The following is a 14,022-nucleotide window of genomic DNA, read 5'->3' as shown; positions in this document are numbered from 1 at the left end:
TTCCTTTGTCGATATCAGACCGCCACGGAGGGGCAGGGCGGGGGACGAGTCTTGAAATTTGATACCGCCAGGTAACGTGGGGAGCTTGGGGATGAGGAATGAGGGAACGAGCAAAGGGGTTACAGAAGACTCAATCGAACAGAGCTCCTTGTCTCAGCCGACGAAATGTGACGTGATTGGCTTGCTTGCGCTGTCGTCATTCCCCTAGAACGAACAAGTTAGATGTGCACCCGCGAAGATATTCAAAGACGCGGGACATTGAAAATGATTTTGGCGGGGCAATTTCTTTTTTGGAGATAGCAGCCCGCACTGTATCACCGACTTCGGATGAGGCGACCAAGGTGCGGCTAGGCGCGGTATACACAGTGTTAGCAGCCACGTAAACGGTTTTTAGTTATTCCGCCGCCCCCTTCTTTCTGCCGTCTGTTGCCCTTGGAGAAAATCGATCTCTGTTGACAACCTCAATGCACCATCTTAATAGTTTCGAAAAGGTGCCCTTGACATATTGTCCAATTCTACCTTGCCCATAGTAAGAATTGCAATGCATCACAAAATCCAAACACAGATTCCCCAATCACGACAGAGCCCCGTGCCATGGTGTTGGTCGTAACACCTTCCTTCACAGATGATATGTCCCAGGGGTGTGCGGAACAAATGACGTTCCCCTGCAGGACCACCTGCCAGTCTGCCACTAAAATCTCGCAGGGTAGGGGCGGAGATGCAGGGGTCCATAAAGCTCTCCGTTTTTGATGGAGCTGCACAGCAGCTGCAAACGCGACCACTGCTTTCTTCGCTTCAACCCGCGATAGCGTGACGCCGTTGCATGACTCTAAATTTGCTGCATTTTCTCTCCTCCACCAACGACCACTACCGACCTACCTTTATCTGCCCAACGACCATGACAACATCGTACCAATGCAATTGATACACGCGAAACATGTTGGCCGCCTCTGGTCCAGTTGGTCCATCGCGACCTTGGCGAAGAATACACGACCGTCCCCAGCACTAGTAGCTATTCGACAGCCTCCGTCTTTCGCAAGCCCGTACTTAGCCAAAGCGACGCAACGACGGAGCTATGCTGATATCAAGCTCGACTTTAACGCTCTCGACAAGAAATGGCGCCAGAAATGGGACGCTTCGAAAGCTTCTGCGGCAAACGATGACTCAAGCAAGCCGAACCAATTCGTCCTTCCAATGTTCCCATACCCCTCCGGTACCTTGCACCTTGGCCACCTGCGCGTATATACAATTGCCGACGTTCTCGCTCGCTATCACACCATGAAAGGGTCTCGCGTGATGCTGCCAATGGGATGGGACGCATTTGGTCTTCCGGCTGAAAATGCTGCCATCGATCGTGGAATCGCACCTGCAACTTGGACCAAGACTAACATTGCCAAGATGAAGGAACAATTGGAGGTTATGAATGGCAGCTGGGACTGGGAGAGGGTTTGTTTCCTAGCTCGCCACCTCTTCTTTGGCTGACATGATGTCTCTCAGGAACTGACTACCTGCGACCCGGACTTCTACAAACACACCCAAAAGATCTTCTTAATGATGCTCGAACGTGGCCTCGCCTACCAAACCGAAGCAGAGGTTAACTATGATCCTGTAGATATGACAGTCCTCGCCAACGAGCAAGTTGACGCAAATGGATGTTCTTGGAGATCCGGTGCCAAGGTTGAGAAGCGCCAGCTGAAGCAGTGGTTCTTCCGCATCTCCGAGTTCAGGGAAGCATTGCTGAAGGATCTGGACACGCTCGCCAAGAATGAGGCTTGGCCCGAGAGGGTCTTGGCCATGCAGAAAAACTGGCTCGGAAAATCGACTGGCGCCGTCATCAAGTTCCCAGTCATGGCCATGGGCCACGATGTCCACGCAGCTATCGAAGTCTTCACGACGCGACCGGATACCTTGTTTGGAGTTCAGTATCTCGCCCTCGCCTCTACCCACCCGATCGTGACATCATTAGCAAAGGCAGACCCTGAGCTTCAAGCTTACTTAGATACTCTACCCGCATTGCCTAAAGACTCCAAGGTCGGTTATATGCTGCCCCACGTAAGGGCTGTCAACCCGCTGGCATATCACGAGCAGACTCCCGATGACACCAAGAAATCCATCCCGGTGTATGTTGCGCCGTATGTTCTCGGCGACTACGGCGAAGGCGCTGTGATGGGTGTTCCTGGTCACGATCTGCGGGATAATGCTTTCTGGAAGGAGCATCACTATGATGAGCCCGTGAGGTTTGTGCTGGCGGCTTCGGAAGACGAGTCAACTTCCGCGATTGCGAACGAACCGTTTGTGGAGCATGGTGTCATGACAGCAAACAGCGGTCCTTTTAGGGGTAAATCCTCCACCGAGGCTGGCCGGATGCTCATAGGCATACTGGAGGCAGCAGACTTGGCCAAGCCTGTCGAGAAATGGAGATTGAGAGACTGGTTGATCAGCCGTCAACGATACTGGGGAACGCCTATTCCTGTCATCCACTGTGGCTCCTGTGGCCCAGTACCTGTTCCAGATGATCAGCTGCCGGTCACATTGCCTGACGTCAGTCAGCACTGGACGGATGGAAAGGTTGGCAACCCGTTGGAGAGAGCCGAAGATTGGGTAAACACTAGCTGCCCTAAGTGTGGCAGTCATGCAAAGCGGGATACAGATACCATGGATACCTTCGTCGACTCGAGTTGGTATTACGCGCGTTTCGCGGATCCTCACAACACATCACAGCCTCTCTCCCTTGAGGCAGCAGAATCACTGCCGGTGGACCTTTACATAGGCGGCATTGAGCATGCCATCTTGCATCTCCTATATGCCAGGTTTATCTACAAGTTCTTGGCCACGACAGAACTGTTCCCTGCTTCTGGTGAAGCTGACACAGTCCACGAACCATTCAAGAGACTTATCACGCAGGGCATGGTGCACGGCAAGACGTACACCGACCCCACGTCAGGGAAGTTCCTGAAGCCAGATGAGGTTGACTTAGAGGACCCTGCAAACCCTAAAGTTGTAGCAACGGGGGCGACGGCAAATGTGTCGTTTGAGAAAATGTCCAAGTCCAAGTACAACGGAGTGGACCCGACCGAGTTCATATCCAAGTACGGCGCCGATGCGACCCGAGCTCACGTTCTCTTCCAAGCGCCTGTGGGCGACATCCTAAACTGGGACGAGGACAAAATCGCCGGAGTCACGCGTTGGCTGCATAGGCTTCATGACCATGCAGCCAAACTTCAGGAGTTATCAGCCGAAGAAAAGCCCATCGTGGCTTACTTCGAAGAGCGCTCAAACAGCTTGTCTTCTCTCGGCGACAAGGAACTGGCTGTCTGGGATGCTGACGCTGCCATTTGGAGGGCGGTTCAAGGAACAATTAGTTCCATTACCCAGTCCTACGAGACTGTTTATCCGATGAACACCATTATTTCGGACCTTATGAGTCTGACCAATACCCTTCAGGAGAACACTGGAGCGAGCCCACTTGTCCAGAGGGAAGCGATGTCCGTTCTCCTTCGGATGATGGCTCCAGTTGCACCAGCATTTTCCGAGGAGTGCTGGAGTCTCTTGCATCCCGAATCCGGTTCCATATTTGAGGAAACCACCTTCCCTGCGCAAGACAACACGTTGTCCCTGTTGAAGCCGCGTAAGCAGCCAGTGGCTATCCAGATCAACGGAAAGCTGCGCGGTGTTGTAGAAGTTCCCAACCCTCCATCTGGTCTGGAGGGTGAGGCATTACGCGACTGGATGGTCGCGGAGGTTCTCAAGTCTGATGAGGGCAAGGCCAAGTTTACTGGAGGTCAATTCGATGTCACTTCCCCGAGAAGAGTCATCTTGGCTCGTGGCGGCAAGACAATCAACTTTGTAGTCTAGAGGTGTAAAAATATGTGAGATACCCGGTGGTTTGTACAACATAGAAGCCGAAACAAAAAAAGAAATCAACATCACTCGTCAAAACAACGACATTAATTCACTGAACTTGTCTGCAATGCTCGGTGTTGAGGCTGTCTTGGGTATACGTCAACATTCGCATTGAGACATCCGCACTGATAGTTCAAGGAACGGGCTGGCAACTCAGAGGCCTACTTAGAACCTTGAGACTTTGCGACTTTCATAGCACAATCAAGTGCGGTGGTTGATCTAAATTCTACGCTCTCAACTAACTCCTGCTTTCTGCTCGTTGCGCATTGCAAGGCCTCAAAGTACCACTTTGAAACTCCCCATATGCGCCTTTTATGTCGTGTAAGTATGTATCTCTATCATCTTTTCGTCTACTCATTTTTTTCATGCGATCTTTGTAACGATCAACTCGCCCTCGCCGCCCTCAACTTCTAGAAATGAGCCAGTCTCGAGCTTCTTCTTCCACTTGCCACTCTCGTACCGTCCCAGAATCATCGTCATTCGCAGCAAGGCCCCTTCACTGGAAGCATGCTCGGCGCCGCCTTCTGCGATGGGCGTGAAAGTCCACCGACCAAAGGCCCAGTTGAGAATGTACCGAGATTTTGGGTGCGGCGGCGTGGGAATTTGAGAGTCCTCGTCCGAGTCCCTCACCGTCGACGACGCGGTCAGGACGGCCTTTATGCGATATACTTCGTCCTTTGGCGCGGCGCGCAAGAGCTTCTGCAGGCTGTCTGCGTTGACAGCGGCGTCCTTGGGGCCTTTGAGTTCGATTGAGAGTACCTCAACCTCTGTCTGATGGTCGTGCGCGTGGTCCTCTCCCTTGTGATCGTGATCGTGCGTGTGCTCTTCCTTGAGGCCCTGCGCGAGACCGCCATCCACGCCAAACACAAGGTCAGCGCCGACCCAGCCCTTCTTGCTCTTGACCCAGGGGATCTCCACCTCGAGGTCACCCACCCGGTCGAGGACCTCGTCGAAGCGGTCCTCGGAGCACAGCTCCCACTTGTTGAAGACGATCAAGTCGGTGTACTTTGCCTGGATGCGCGCCGTGTAGCTCGTATCCTCGTAGCCCTTCCAGTTCTCCGTGTCAATGACGCTGATGACGCCGTCGAGGGTGTAGTTGCCCGTCTCGCGCGCGAGGCGGTTGACCTCGAGGGCCAGCGTCGCGGGAAAAGCCGAGCCGCTCGTCTCGATGACGATGTGGTCCGGGCGGACGGTGGCGTGCAGCTCGGCGAGGGCGACGCTGAGCTGGCCGACGAGGTTGCAGCAGATGCAGCCGTTGAGGAGCTCCTGGACGCCCGAGATGGCGCTGGAGGAGGCCAGCTGGGAGTCGACGGCCAGGTCGCCGAATTCGTTCTTGAGGAGGGCGAGCTTGTAGGACGGGTTCGCGGCCTTGAGCTGGGGGAGGAGATTGAGGATGAGCGTCGTCTTGCCGGAGCCGAGGAAACCGGTGATGATTGTAATTGGAATGGGGGCCATGATTGGCAAAAGAAGAAAAACTCGCAAAGTGCGCGCACGCGGGTGTCGGTAAATTCTACAAAAATCGAAGAACTGTGCACAGAACAGCTGGGAGAATTACAGCTGATAAGCTTTTGGTATTTGATGTCTGTATTGCCTACATCAGATCACCGCTCAGGTTTTTTTTTGGGTTGAGGAAAATGGCGCCGCCGCTCGGGAGCGGGTTGTCGCGTGGTGGTGGGATGGAGGGGTCGCAGAGCGCCCGGATAGTCCGATAAGAAGCCTGTGTCCGATAAGAGCCGATAAGGAGTGTTTTCGACTGGGGATTTTAAGGTTATCTTAGCGGGCAGCCAAGGGAGCTACAGTGCCGAGCTAGGCGGTTTGACGTCATTGGCCCCAGTTTGCGGGTGGCTCACACCATCTTTCCTGCATCACATCGACAGCACCCAAGCAAACCATGGCAAGCACGGCAGGCACCAGATCAGCCGTCCTCCCCGAAAAATCGACTTGAATCGCACCAATTCTCCAACGAAAACCTGGAGGAAAAGGTCCTGTCCCCCGCCCAGACTTATGCGATCATAGCCTGGAGCTGGGACGCGCGGTCACCGTCTGTCCCCTCCCTCGGCCAAGTCCTTGCTTTGCTGCATTCAGGTCCAGCCCAGTCTACCCCAGCGGCCCCATACCTACACCTCAGCCCGCGCAAAACCGTATGCCACGTTTGGATCCTGGCCGACCTTACCGTATTACTTGAAGTAACCCCCTTCCCCAGCTCCTCCAGCCCTGTCGGGCTATTTTCTCCTTCCATCTCACATTCTAGTCTATCAATGCCTGTTACTCCGCCACACTCGAGAAACTCAATTTGACTTCACAAGAAACTCAGTACCCGTATTCAATACTATCGCCCTACTGTCACTATCGTCTCTCTCCTCCGCGGCCCATCTGATATCGCACATCGATCCACCGTCTCAGCCCTACCACGTTGACGACCACACCATCATCGCATCCGAATCCCCTTCCCACCTATCACCCGACACCAATCAACTAAGTCTCAGCACAGCCACCCATCATGTCCGCCGAACCCAACAGCAAGTTCGCGCCTGAGCCTCAGATCACGCACAAAGGCCGCGAGTTGAGCTTCAAGCAGAAGCTGGATCAAGCGGCCCACGACGCCCGTAAATCCGAAGAAGAGCCCAAGCAGAACCCTATTGTCGAAAAAGGTTGGTAAAGCATCACACCCGTCCCGCCTTTGCAATCATGTCAAATCACATCACAGCAGTTCCAATAACCTCTACAATTTCCAAGCATAACCCTCACCATCCAGCCCAGCCCAGCTCCGTCCTAGCCACTTCAGTCCCCCCCCCCCTTGGTGTTTCCTCCATCCAATTTGTCGAGAATACGTGTAGCTCATCATGGACCAATTTCCACACAAAAAAGTGACACAGTACATTCCAGCCGCCGCCAAGATCCTCGGTAACCCGCAGGAGGAAAAGGAGGAAAAGATTTCGCGTCCAGGAATTCCAGGACCACCCGAACGGCCGTACGACGACGTCCAGGTGGAGGAATTCATCCGCCAGCAACACCGTAGCAAGGGAGAAGACGGCATTCTTCAATGAGAAAACAAAGCGCGACCAAAAAAAACGCCTGTGGCAGAGACCCAAAGCAAAAGGAAAGCACCACTAAAGAAAGCCTGGATACACACAAGCCTTCTGATTGAAATTGGGCGGCGTTTTTCTTTGGTATCTCAATCATTCTCGGGGTTTTTTTTTTTTTTTTGGTTTTTTTTACGGAAGCCTTCACGACGAAATGAAAGCTGGCTTGAAATTGGCACTCGCCTTCCCTTGTCCTACCACACTGTTACCCCTCGCAACGTCATCCCATAGCGTGATTCTGTCAACGGGCTTGGCGGTGATCAAAGCGCGGGGAATCCAACTACCTAGCATTCAACTTCACCACATCAAGCGAGAGAGAGAGAAAAGGGGATCATAGCAAAACACCCAAAAGGAAAAACCTGTATTCGTACTTCAATCTAAAAAACACAACAAACAACGTTATTGATTCAAAATAATATCGCAACACCTTAGGGCCCTTTGTCCACCTATGTCAACTCCGCTGTGGGCAGCAGTAGCCCACAAATGCCGCCAATTAGTAAAAACAAAATGACAACTTTCTTTCATGTATGAGAGAAATCGAGGGAAACTCCCGGGAATTATAGCCAAAAAAGGGATTTACACAGGAACAAGGATCAAAATACCCGTATTTCCATTTTGAACCCCTTTCTCCGTGAAACCCCCTTCTTTTTCCTTTTTCCCTCCTCTTTTGATCTTTGGGGACGCGAGCACACGGCGTTTGTGAATGGGGAGATGCCATGAATGAGAATCAGAAGACTAGAGAGTAGTGGTCGTCTTAAGCAAAGATGGTAAGGCCGGCAGCCATTGCGATACCGCAAAGGAGGCCGAGGCTCTGCTTGAGAGACGGTGCCGAGGCGACCTGGACTGTGGACGGCTTGGAGCCGGAAGCACCACCCGTGGCGGTTGAGCCAGAGGCACCGCCACCAGAGCCGCCAGCGCCAGACGCACCGGGAGCACCACCAGCACCTCCAGCACCACCGGAAGAGCCGCCGGTCCCGGGAGCACCAGATGCGCCAGGGGCACCAGGAGCACCAGACTGAGCGAGAGTTCCACCGGGAGCACCACCGGCACCGGGAGCGCCAGACGCACCGGGAGCGCCAGACGCACCGGGGGCACCGCCGGCACCAGGAGCTCCGGAAGCGCCAGGAGCACCACCAGCGCCAGGAGCACCGGACTGACCGGGCTGGGCAGGAGAGCCGCCACCAGGGGCAGCGTTGTTGTAAGAGCCGTAGCTGCCGTAGACACCGTAGCTTCCGGCGCCCTGGCTGCCAGACGGAGCAGCGCCGTTGGCGCCACCGCCGTTACCTCCAGCACCGCCGCCAGGGGTGGAGCCCCCGTTGTTGGAGCCACCGTTGTTGGAACCACCGCCGTTCTGGCCGCCTCCGTTGTTGTTGTTGTTGGCTCCGCCTCCGTTGCCGGTACCCTGGCCGTTCCCGTTGCTGTAGGAGCCGTAGGAGCCGTACACGCCGTAGGGGGCGGCAGTGATGACGGGGTTGGCGTTCATGGTGACACCGTTGCCGTTGATAACGACGTTGGCGGTAGGCGTCGGGATGGGGCAGATGATGGGGATGGTCTTTTGGGCGCAGGGCTCACAGTAGACGGTGGTGGGGGCGAAGCAAGGGGGGATGTCCTTGGTCACGTACTCCCACGGCTGGCCAGTGCAGACTTCGGTCACTGTGTAAGTGGCCATCCACGACGTGGAAGGGTTGGCGGCGAGAGCCGTTGTCGTGTACACGGTGGTGTAGACATTGGTGGTTGCGGTGGCGGTGACTGTGACTGCCGGGTCGCAGGTGAAGAAGGCCGAGGTGGTGAGGGCTCCGGAACTGAAGGTCGTATCAGCAAGTCTGTTTTATACGAGAGGCGATGGTACTGTATCGAGAAGGGGATACTGTTCTCACCTCATCTTGACTGTTGCTTAGTACTAGCTTGGGGGAAGAGTTGATTAGGTGTATATGGTTTGAGGATTTGGAATTAGTTGTATGGGCGAGCGAGGGATTAGATTGAGCTGTACGGAACGAGCGACAGACAGGTTATCCTGGAATTACGGAACGAATGTGAGGGGACAGAGTCCAACGAATGACCGGGTGAAGCGAGAGTTCTTCTGGGGGGAAGACCGGGGGACGGGGGGGAGGAGAGAGAGAACTGGGGAACGAAAGAGCTTATCCGAGAGTTTCCTTCATCACGGCCGGCCTCTTCGTCTTATAGGGAGAGATCAGCGACAGTCAGGAGCACGGCAAAAGAACGAGCCAAGAACCAAGAAGGGGATTAGCTGGAACACTCACTGGCCTGACGGGCCCCTGGGTACGTTGTCTCTCCTCGACTGGCTGTACGGAGTATGAAAGCAAGCATCTTGGTGGGAATGCCGGGACATTGCGGTACATTCCTCAGTGCCCGGGTCCGGACGACGATGGTCCCCTTGGTAGGAGCCGTTGACATCAGACATGTCCTTTCCATCCTGCGCGAGAGGCAAAGCATGCGGTAATATCCACCTTTGAGGGCCGGAGTGGATGCTAGAGGTGGTGCGGCTGATCCGAGAAGTCGGATTGAGGATAACCATCTTCCAATTCCTTGGTGTTGCTTGATTGCTAGAGGTGGGGATACTATCACCCGCTTGGCAACGACGACAGACGAAAAGAGGCAAGGGCACATATTGTGTTTGCCGGGATCAGAGACTCAGACGGGTGCCGGGGCGTTGACGCGCAGCAGCATTGCTCGGAGAGCATGGCCAAGAATGCAGCCAGGGGCTAAGACATGTGGCATGGTTACACCTCAACGGAAGGAAAAGAGTGGATGAGGGGGAGAGAGAGAGCGCGAGAAAGAGGGCCTATGGGAACGCTTTCAACCGTCTGTCGACTTGTCTTCAGAAACCAAGACACGTGCAAATTCGGGACTAACAGTCTAGAACCCAAACCGCTGTTTTCTCGTGCCTGGGTCTTTCTCCCTTGTACCTGAGGCTCTCACGGCTGTGTCTCGTCCTTTCGGGATTTCGATCGACCCTCACGGCAACAGCACTGGGAATGGAAGGAACCAGGAGGGACGGAGGCTCCCTTACGGCAGGAACTCCTACAATAGCGGATCCACCTTTCTTCTCTTCATGGTTCGCTGAGGAGTATCTTAGGTAAGGTACGAAGTGCAGGCCATGCTGACTGCACCTTCCTTTCCTCCAAAATGACGAGAGGTGTCATTGGCATGCTCTCTGCCTTCCACCACTTTCATACAAAGTTTGAATCCAGTTACGGCACGTAGGGAATGGCAATCATGGCATCAATCCAGTCTAGCCCATCAGAATGGCGTCAACTTAGGTAGACAGGGGATGAGGCTCAGGGCATTCTTGCATCACTTGCCGGCGCCGTTCCTGGCTACCCAACGGAGGAGCGAAGGTCAGAGAGTCGGCACTTTCCTCCAAACCGTCATATCTCTTCCATTCGCAAACGGAAATCAAGTCCACGGCTAGGAGTCAGTGAGCGGCTATCCGGGTTCCTGGCACCACAGGTCTCACTATTTCAAAGATAGCGTCGGGTTTTCTTTCGACGATCGTGGCGAGCACCAAGCGCGGACAAGAATTTACGACCCATGCCAGTTTTGAGAATATGGCATGTCCCCCATCAACAGCATCCCTCACCCACCGCCCGTGAAATGGGCCTGGGGAGAGACTTCCTATAATCCAGGGAATTTTAATCTGCAGAGCGATCCAACTCCGAAGAGAGGAAAAGGCAACGCGACACCGTGAGAAAAGACTGGGTGTAGGTCGTGGCAGCTCTGGGTTACTTTTTGATCTAAGGAAAAGAAAAAGAAGAAGAAAGAGAGAAAGAATTTTCGCAGCGAGCCGCCCTTTTGAAGCTGCTGGAATTCGGCGCTAGGCCGTTCTGGGGACCCGACCCATCGGTCTTACCGTGCAAGACACATCTCTCTTACTGCTCGTCGGCACTGTACGACACTGCAGAGATTTCTGCCAAATCCACAGTGTCCACTTGGATTGTGTGGGTCGCGCCCTTCAACCTAACCTTCACCGTTCCGGTGTTACCATCACCACGTTGATCACGCATGCTCAGGAATAAGATTATCATTCAGTCCCGTCTAGTCTAACCAGTCGAAGAATACCATCATACCAGAGAAACCAGGAAACTCCATTGCCACGCGGAATGACACCGAAAACATCAAAAGCCAAGATTGTTGGACTCCGCGGGCTCGACTCGCTCAAGTAGCCTGCCAGCCCTACATTACGAAGTGCTTTCCCCCCTCCCATGATCACAAGCGCCTGAACACCAAAGTATGCATCTACCATTAGCCGGTTCTCATGCCTCTCTCTCTCTCTCTCTCTCTCTCTCTCTCTCTACCAGTTCTTGGTGACCGTCATGGTTCTTGATCCCGCTGCGTAATCCTTGGCGTAGTCAGTGCCGATATACCGGCCCTTGAACGCCCAGATGATGATGCTGGGCAACCTCCACGTTCCCATCTGGCCGGTAGCCCTGCTCCGTCCAAGCGTGATGCCGGCCACGACCTTGGGGTCGACGACATACGGCGCCGGCCTGGGCGCGCCCGTGAAGTGAGCCTGGATACTCTTCACCACGTGCTGCACCTGCAGGTCCGCCAGCCGCCCGTACCCGCCCTCGAGGTTGCCGACGTCGCCCACCACAAAGATGTTGTCGTGGCCGACCGCGCGCAGGCTCTTGTCCTGCTTGACGTACCCGGGCGGGTCGAGCATGTTGGACGGCAAGAAAGCGGTGTTGGGGATGGCGCCGACGGTCGGCAGGTACGCGTCCGTCTGGAGCGTCGTCTTCTTGCCGCTCTTGTCCGTGAGCTCGAGCGTCTTTTGGCCGTTGGCCTCGGTCTTCACGCTCGTGACCTTGGTGTTGTGGATCGTCTTGATATTGAGCTTCTGCAGCTCATTGAGCGCCGCCTTGCGCACGCTGTCGGTGAAGGGAGGGCCGAGGGGCAGCTCGTCGTTGTAGATAAAGTAGACGTCCTTGCTGCGCTTCTGCGAGTACTCGAAGCCGATCTCGCCCACCGTCTCGGTGCCCGTAACGCCGCCGCCGGCGACGACGATGCTCTTTGCGTCGGAGAGCTGCCGACGGATGTCGCCGAGCGCCTTCTTGGTCTCCTCCGTCGTGCCGACCTCCTTCCACGGCATGCTCTCCTTCGCGCGGGTGCCGGTCGCGATGACGACGGCGTCGTAGGCGATGGACCTGCGGCTGCCGTCGTTGACCACTACGTCGACGGTGTTCTTGTCGTCGTTGAGCTGCTCGGCCTTACCGATAATGACCTCGTAGCTTTCCTTGGGGTACTTTGCAAATGACGGCTCAATGGGATGGAAGAGCACGTCGTCGCCAAATTGGCCAGGCACAACGCCGCGGACGGAAGCGAGGCTCCAGTAGCTGTGAAGCTTGGGTGTAAGTGGATGACGTCTTGCATAGTGCGTGTGTATGTGCGTGCTACGCCACCAAGTATGGGAACTTACTGCTCAGAGTTAGGCGTCACCAATATGACCTTCAGGTCCTTTACCAGCGGCACTGTATGCTTCAAGGCATGGTGTGCAATGGGCAGGCCGGCAAGGCCAGCACCAAGAACGACGAGGGTAGGCATTATCGCGTGGCTGTTGAGACTTGCGGTATGTTGGTGTGTGAGGCAAGATGGGGGGATGTTGCGTTACGAAGCTTCTATAGCTTCGGGAGCTTGGTAAGGTAGCTTGCAAACAGCGGTAGGTCGTATGAAGGGTTTCTGACCCCCCTTACAGTTATGCTAGGATGTAGCTCTGCCGGGTTTCTGATTCGTTTCGAAACGTTGGGAAGATGTATGAGTTGAGGTGGATAGGCAAACTAAACCCTCTAGTATCAAGGAGCAGAGCGTGGCGACGAGAAATGCTTTATACAAGATTGAACGGGGCAGGACTTTGGTATGCATCAACTCGTGGTTAAAGTTGTGGACGATGGGGAAGTCGGACTTCACAATTGCGCCTAGGTTTTTTTTGCGTTCAATGGGGCGCCAAGGTGTAGTACGCGGTGTAACTCGGAGACATTTCTGCTCCGTTTCGCTGTAGAGCACCCGAGCCATCGACAGGGCCTCCCGGAAGTCTCAAGTCGTCAACCCCGGACGGATACCCAAGACGGAAGGAACCACACCTCAGATAGAGATCTAGACGGGTACCTCAGGTGCTAGATTGATCATTGTGGGCTGTGACAAGACGCATCGTACGGATTAGCCGCTCGGGGCGGATACAGTTATTAGTCAGGTAGGCGACTACAATCTATTACCTGTAGACTAGGCGCGCGAGAAAAACAGGTGTAAGTGACTCATGCAATGCTTTGAAAGGGGGAAAAACATCCGCTTGCGCTATTTGCAAGGGAACAAATGCAAGAAACGGGCCTAGATCAAGAAAGACATTGAAAACTGAGTAGCAACACTTGCAAGGGAAAGCTGTGTTTGAGAGTGCGAGTGAGCGCGCGGTGCGGAGCGGACTTTTTTGCAGACACTGAGACATCGAAGGGCCGGCGCTGGCATGACTAAGGATCCATATGATGGCAGGTCGTGACGACCCTCTCGGGAAGGAAGGGCGTGACGAGATCACATGATTGTGCATGTGACTCGGGGATGATCAGCACCCCGGGCCCGTGCGGAGGAAGGCCACCCAGCCAGGATTTCGGGGACTGGACCCAAATCCCTCCGGACCGGCCAGGTCCTTATCCCGAGCTGGCTACGTTCTTGTCCCGACCCGGCCACGCTGTCCCTCCGACCTCGATCTTGACAGTCCCGGGGGGCTGAGTCGTGGCACTCAGTTGGCTGTCACCACTGTTGCTGTCAGCAACATCGACCCATCAATTGCGCTGTCATGATGGTTTATCGGTGGGAGATGCAAGTTTGCCAAGTTTGCGCCAAAACCGTTGGCCTGTTTTGGCTCTCCACGATCCACAGGTAGGGATGTGGTGCTAGCGAGCGAACCATTACCAGGATGTCTGTACGGAGGACTGGGATCATAGACATCACTAAGACGAGCTAATCACAACTACAAAGTGAACGAAACGCAATGTGGCCGCGTCTTAGCTATTGTATTGGCATGCTG

At 54.7% G+C, this 14,022-nt stretch overlaps 6 protein-coding genes across 6 annotated transcripts; 2 read left to right on the top strand and 4 right to left on the bottom strand.

Moving 5' to 3' along the window:
* Positions 1–594: 594 nt before the first annotated feature.
* CLUP02_08014 (leucyl-tRNA synthetase) lies at positions 595–3,855 on the top strand (the record flags this gene model as incomplete). Its single annotated transcript, XM_049287006.1, has 3 exons — positions 595–643; positions 764–1,446; positions 1,498–3,855. The coding sequence occupies 3 exons, from the start codon at positions 595–597 to the stop codon at positions 3,853–3,855; spliced, it is 3,090 nt and encodes a 1,029-aa protein (XP_049144149.1).
* A 411-nt stretch (positions 3,856–4,266) lies between these two features.
* CLUP02_08013 (CobW/HypB/UreG) lies at positions 4,267–5,358 on the bottom strand (the record flags this gene model as incomplete). Its single annotated transcript, XM_049287005.1, has 1 exon — positions 4,267–5,358. The coding sequence occupies one exon, from the start codon at positions 5,356–5,358 to the stop codon at positions 4,267–4,269; it is 1,092 nt and encodes a 363-aa protein (XP_049144148.1).
* Positions 5,359–5,537: 179 nt separating this feature from the next.
* CLUP02_08012 (uncharacterized protein) lies at positions 5,538–6,950 on the top strand (the record flags this gene model as incomplete). Its single annotated transcript, XM_049287004.1, has 6 exons — positions 5,538–5,606; positions 5,703–6,119; positions 6,210–6,315; positions 6,384–6,554; positions 6,611–6,687; positions 6,780–6,950. 6 exons carry the CDS (start codon positions 5,538–5,540, stop codon positions 6,948–6,950), a joined length of 1,011 nt encoding a protein of 336 aa, XP_049144147.1.
* A 790-nt stretch (positions 6,951–7,740) lies between these two features.
* On the bottom strand, positions 7,741–8,868 carry CLUP02_08011 (uncharacterized protein; the record flags this gene model as incomplete). The annotated part of the gene is made up of 3 exons (XM_049287003.1): positions 7,741–8,096; positions 8,478–8,788; positions 8,864–8,868. The coding sequence occupies 3 exons, from the start codon at positions 8,866–8,868 to the stop codon at positions 7,741–7,743; spliced, it is 672 nt and encodes a 223-aa protein (XP_049144146.1).
* A 92-nt stretch (positions 8,869–8,960) lies between these two features.
* CLUP02_08010 (uncharacterized protein) lies at positions 8,961–9,614 on the bottom strand (the record flags this gene model as incomplete). Its single annotated transcript, XM_049287002.1, has 2 exons — positions 8,961–9,163; positions 9,248–9,614. The coding sequence occupies 2 exons, from the start codon at positions 9,612–9,614 to the stop codon at positions 8,961–8,963; spliced, it is 570 nt and encodes a 189-aa protein (XP_049144145.1).
* A 1,684-nt stretch (positions 9,615–11,298) lies between these two features.
* On the bottom strand, positions 11,299–12,548 carry CLUP02_08009 (uncharacterized protein; the record flags this gene model as incomplete). The annotated part of the gene is made up of 2 exons (XM_049287001.1): positions 11,299–12,340; positions 12,424–12,548. The coding sequence occupies 2 exons, from the start codon at positions 12,546–12,548 to the stop codon at positions 11,299–11,301; spliced, it is 1,167 nt and encodes a 388-aa protein (XP_049144144.1).
* Positions 12,549–14,022: the final 1,474 nt, after the last annotated feature.

The sequence above is a fragment of the Colletotrichum lupini genome, chromosome 4 (assembly GCF_023278565.1).
Source record: "Colletotrichum lupini chromosome 4, complete sequence".
Classification (NCBI taxonomy): Eukaryota; Fungi; Ascomycota; class Sordariomycetes; order Glomerellales; family Glomerellaceae; genus Colletotrichum; species Colletotrichum lupini.
This window is presented reverse-complemented; position numbering and strand designations above follow the sequence as displayed.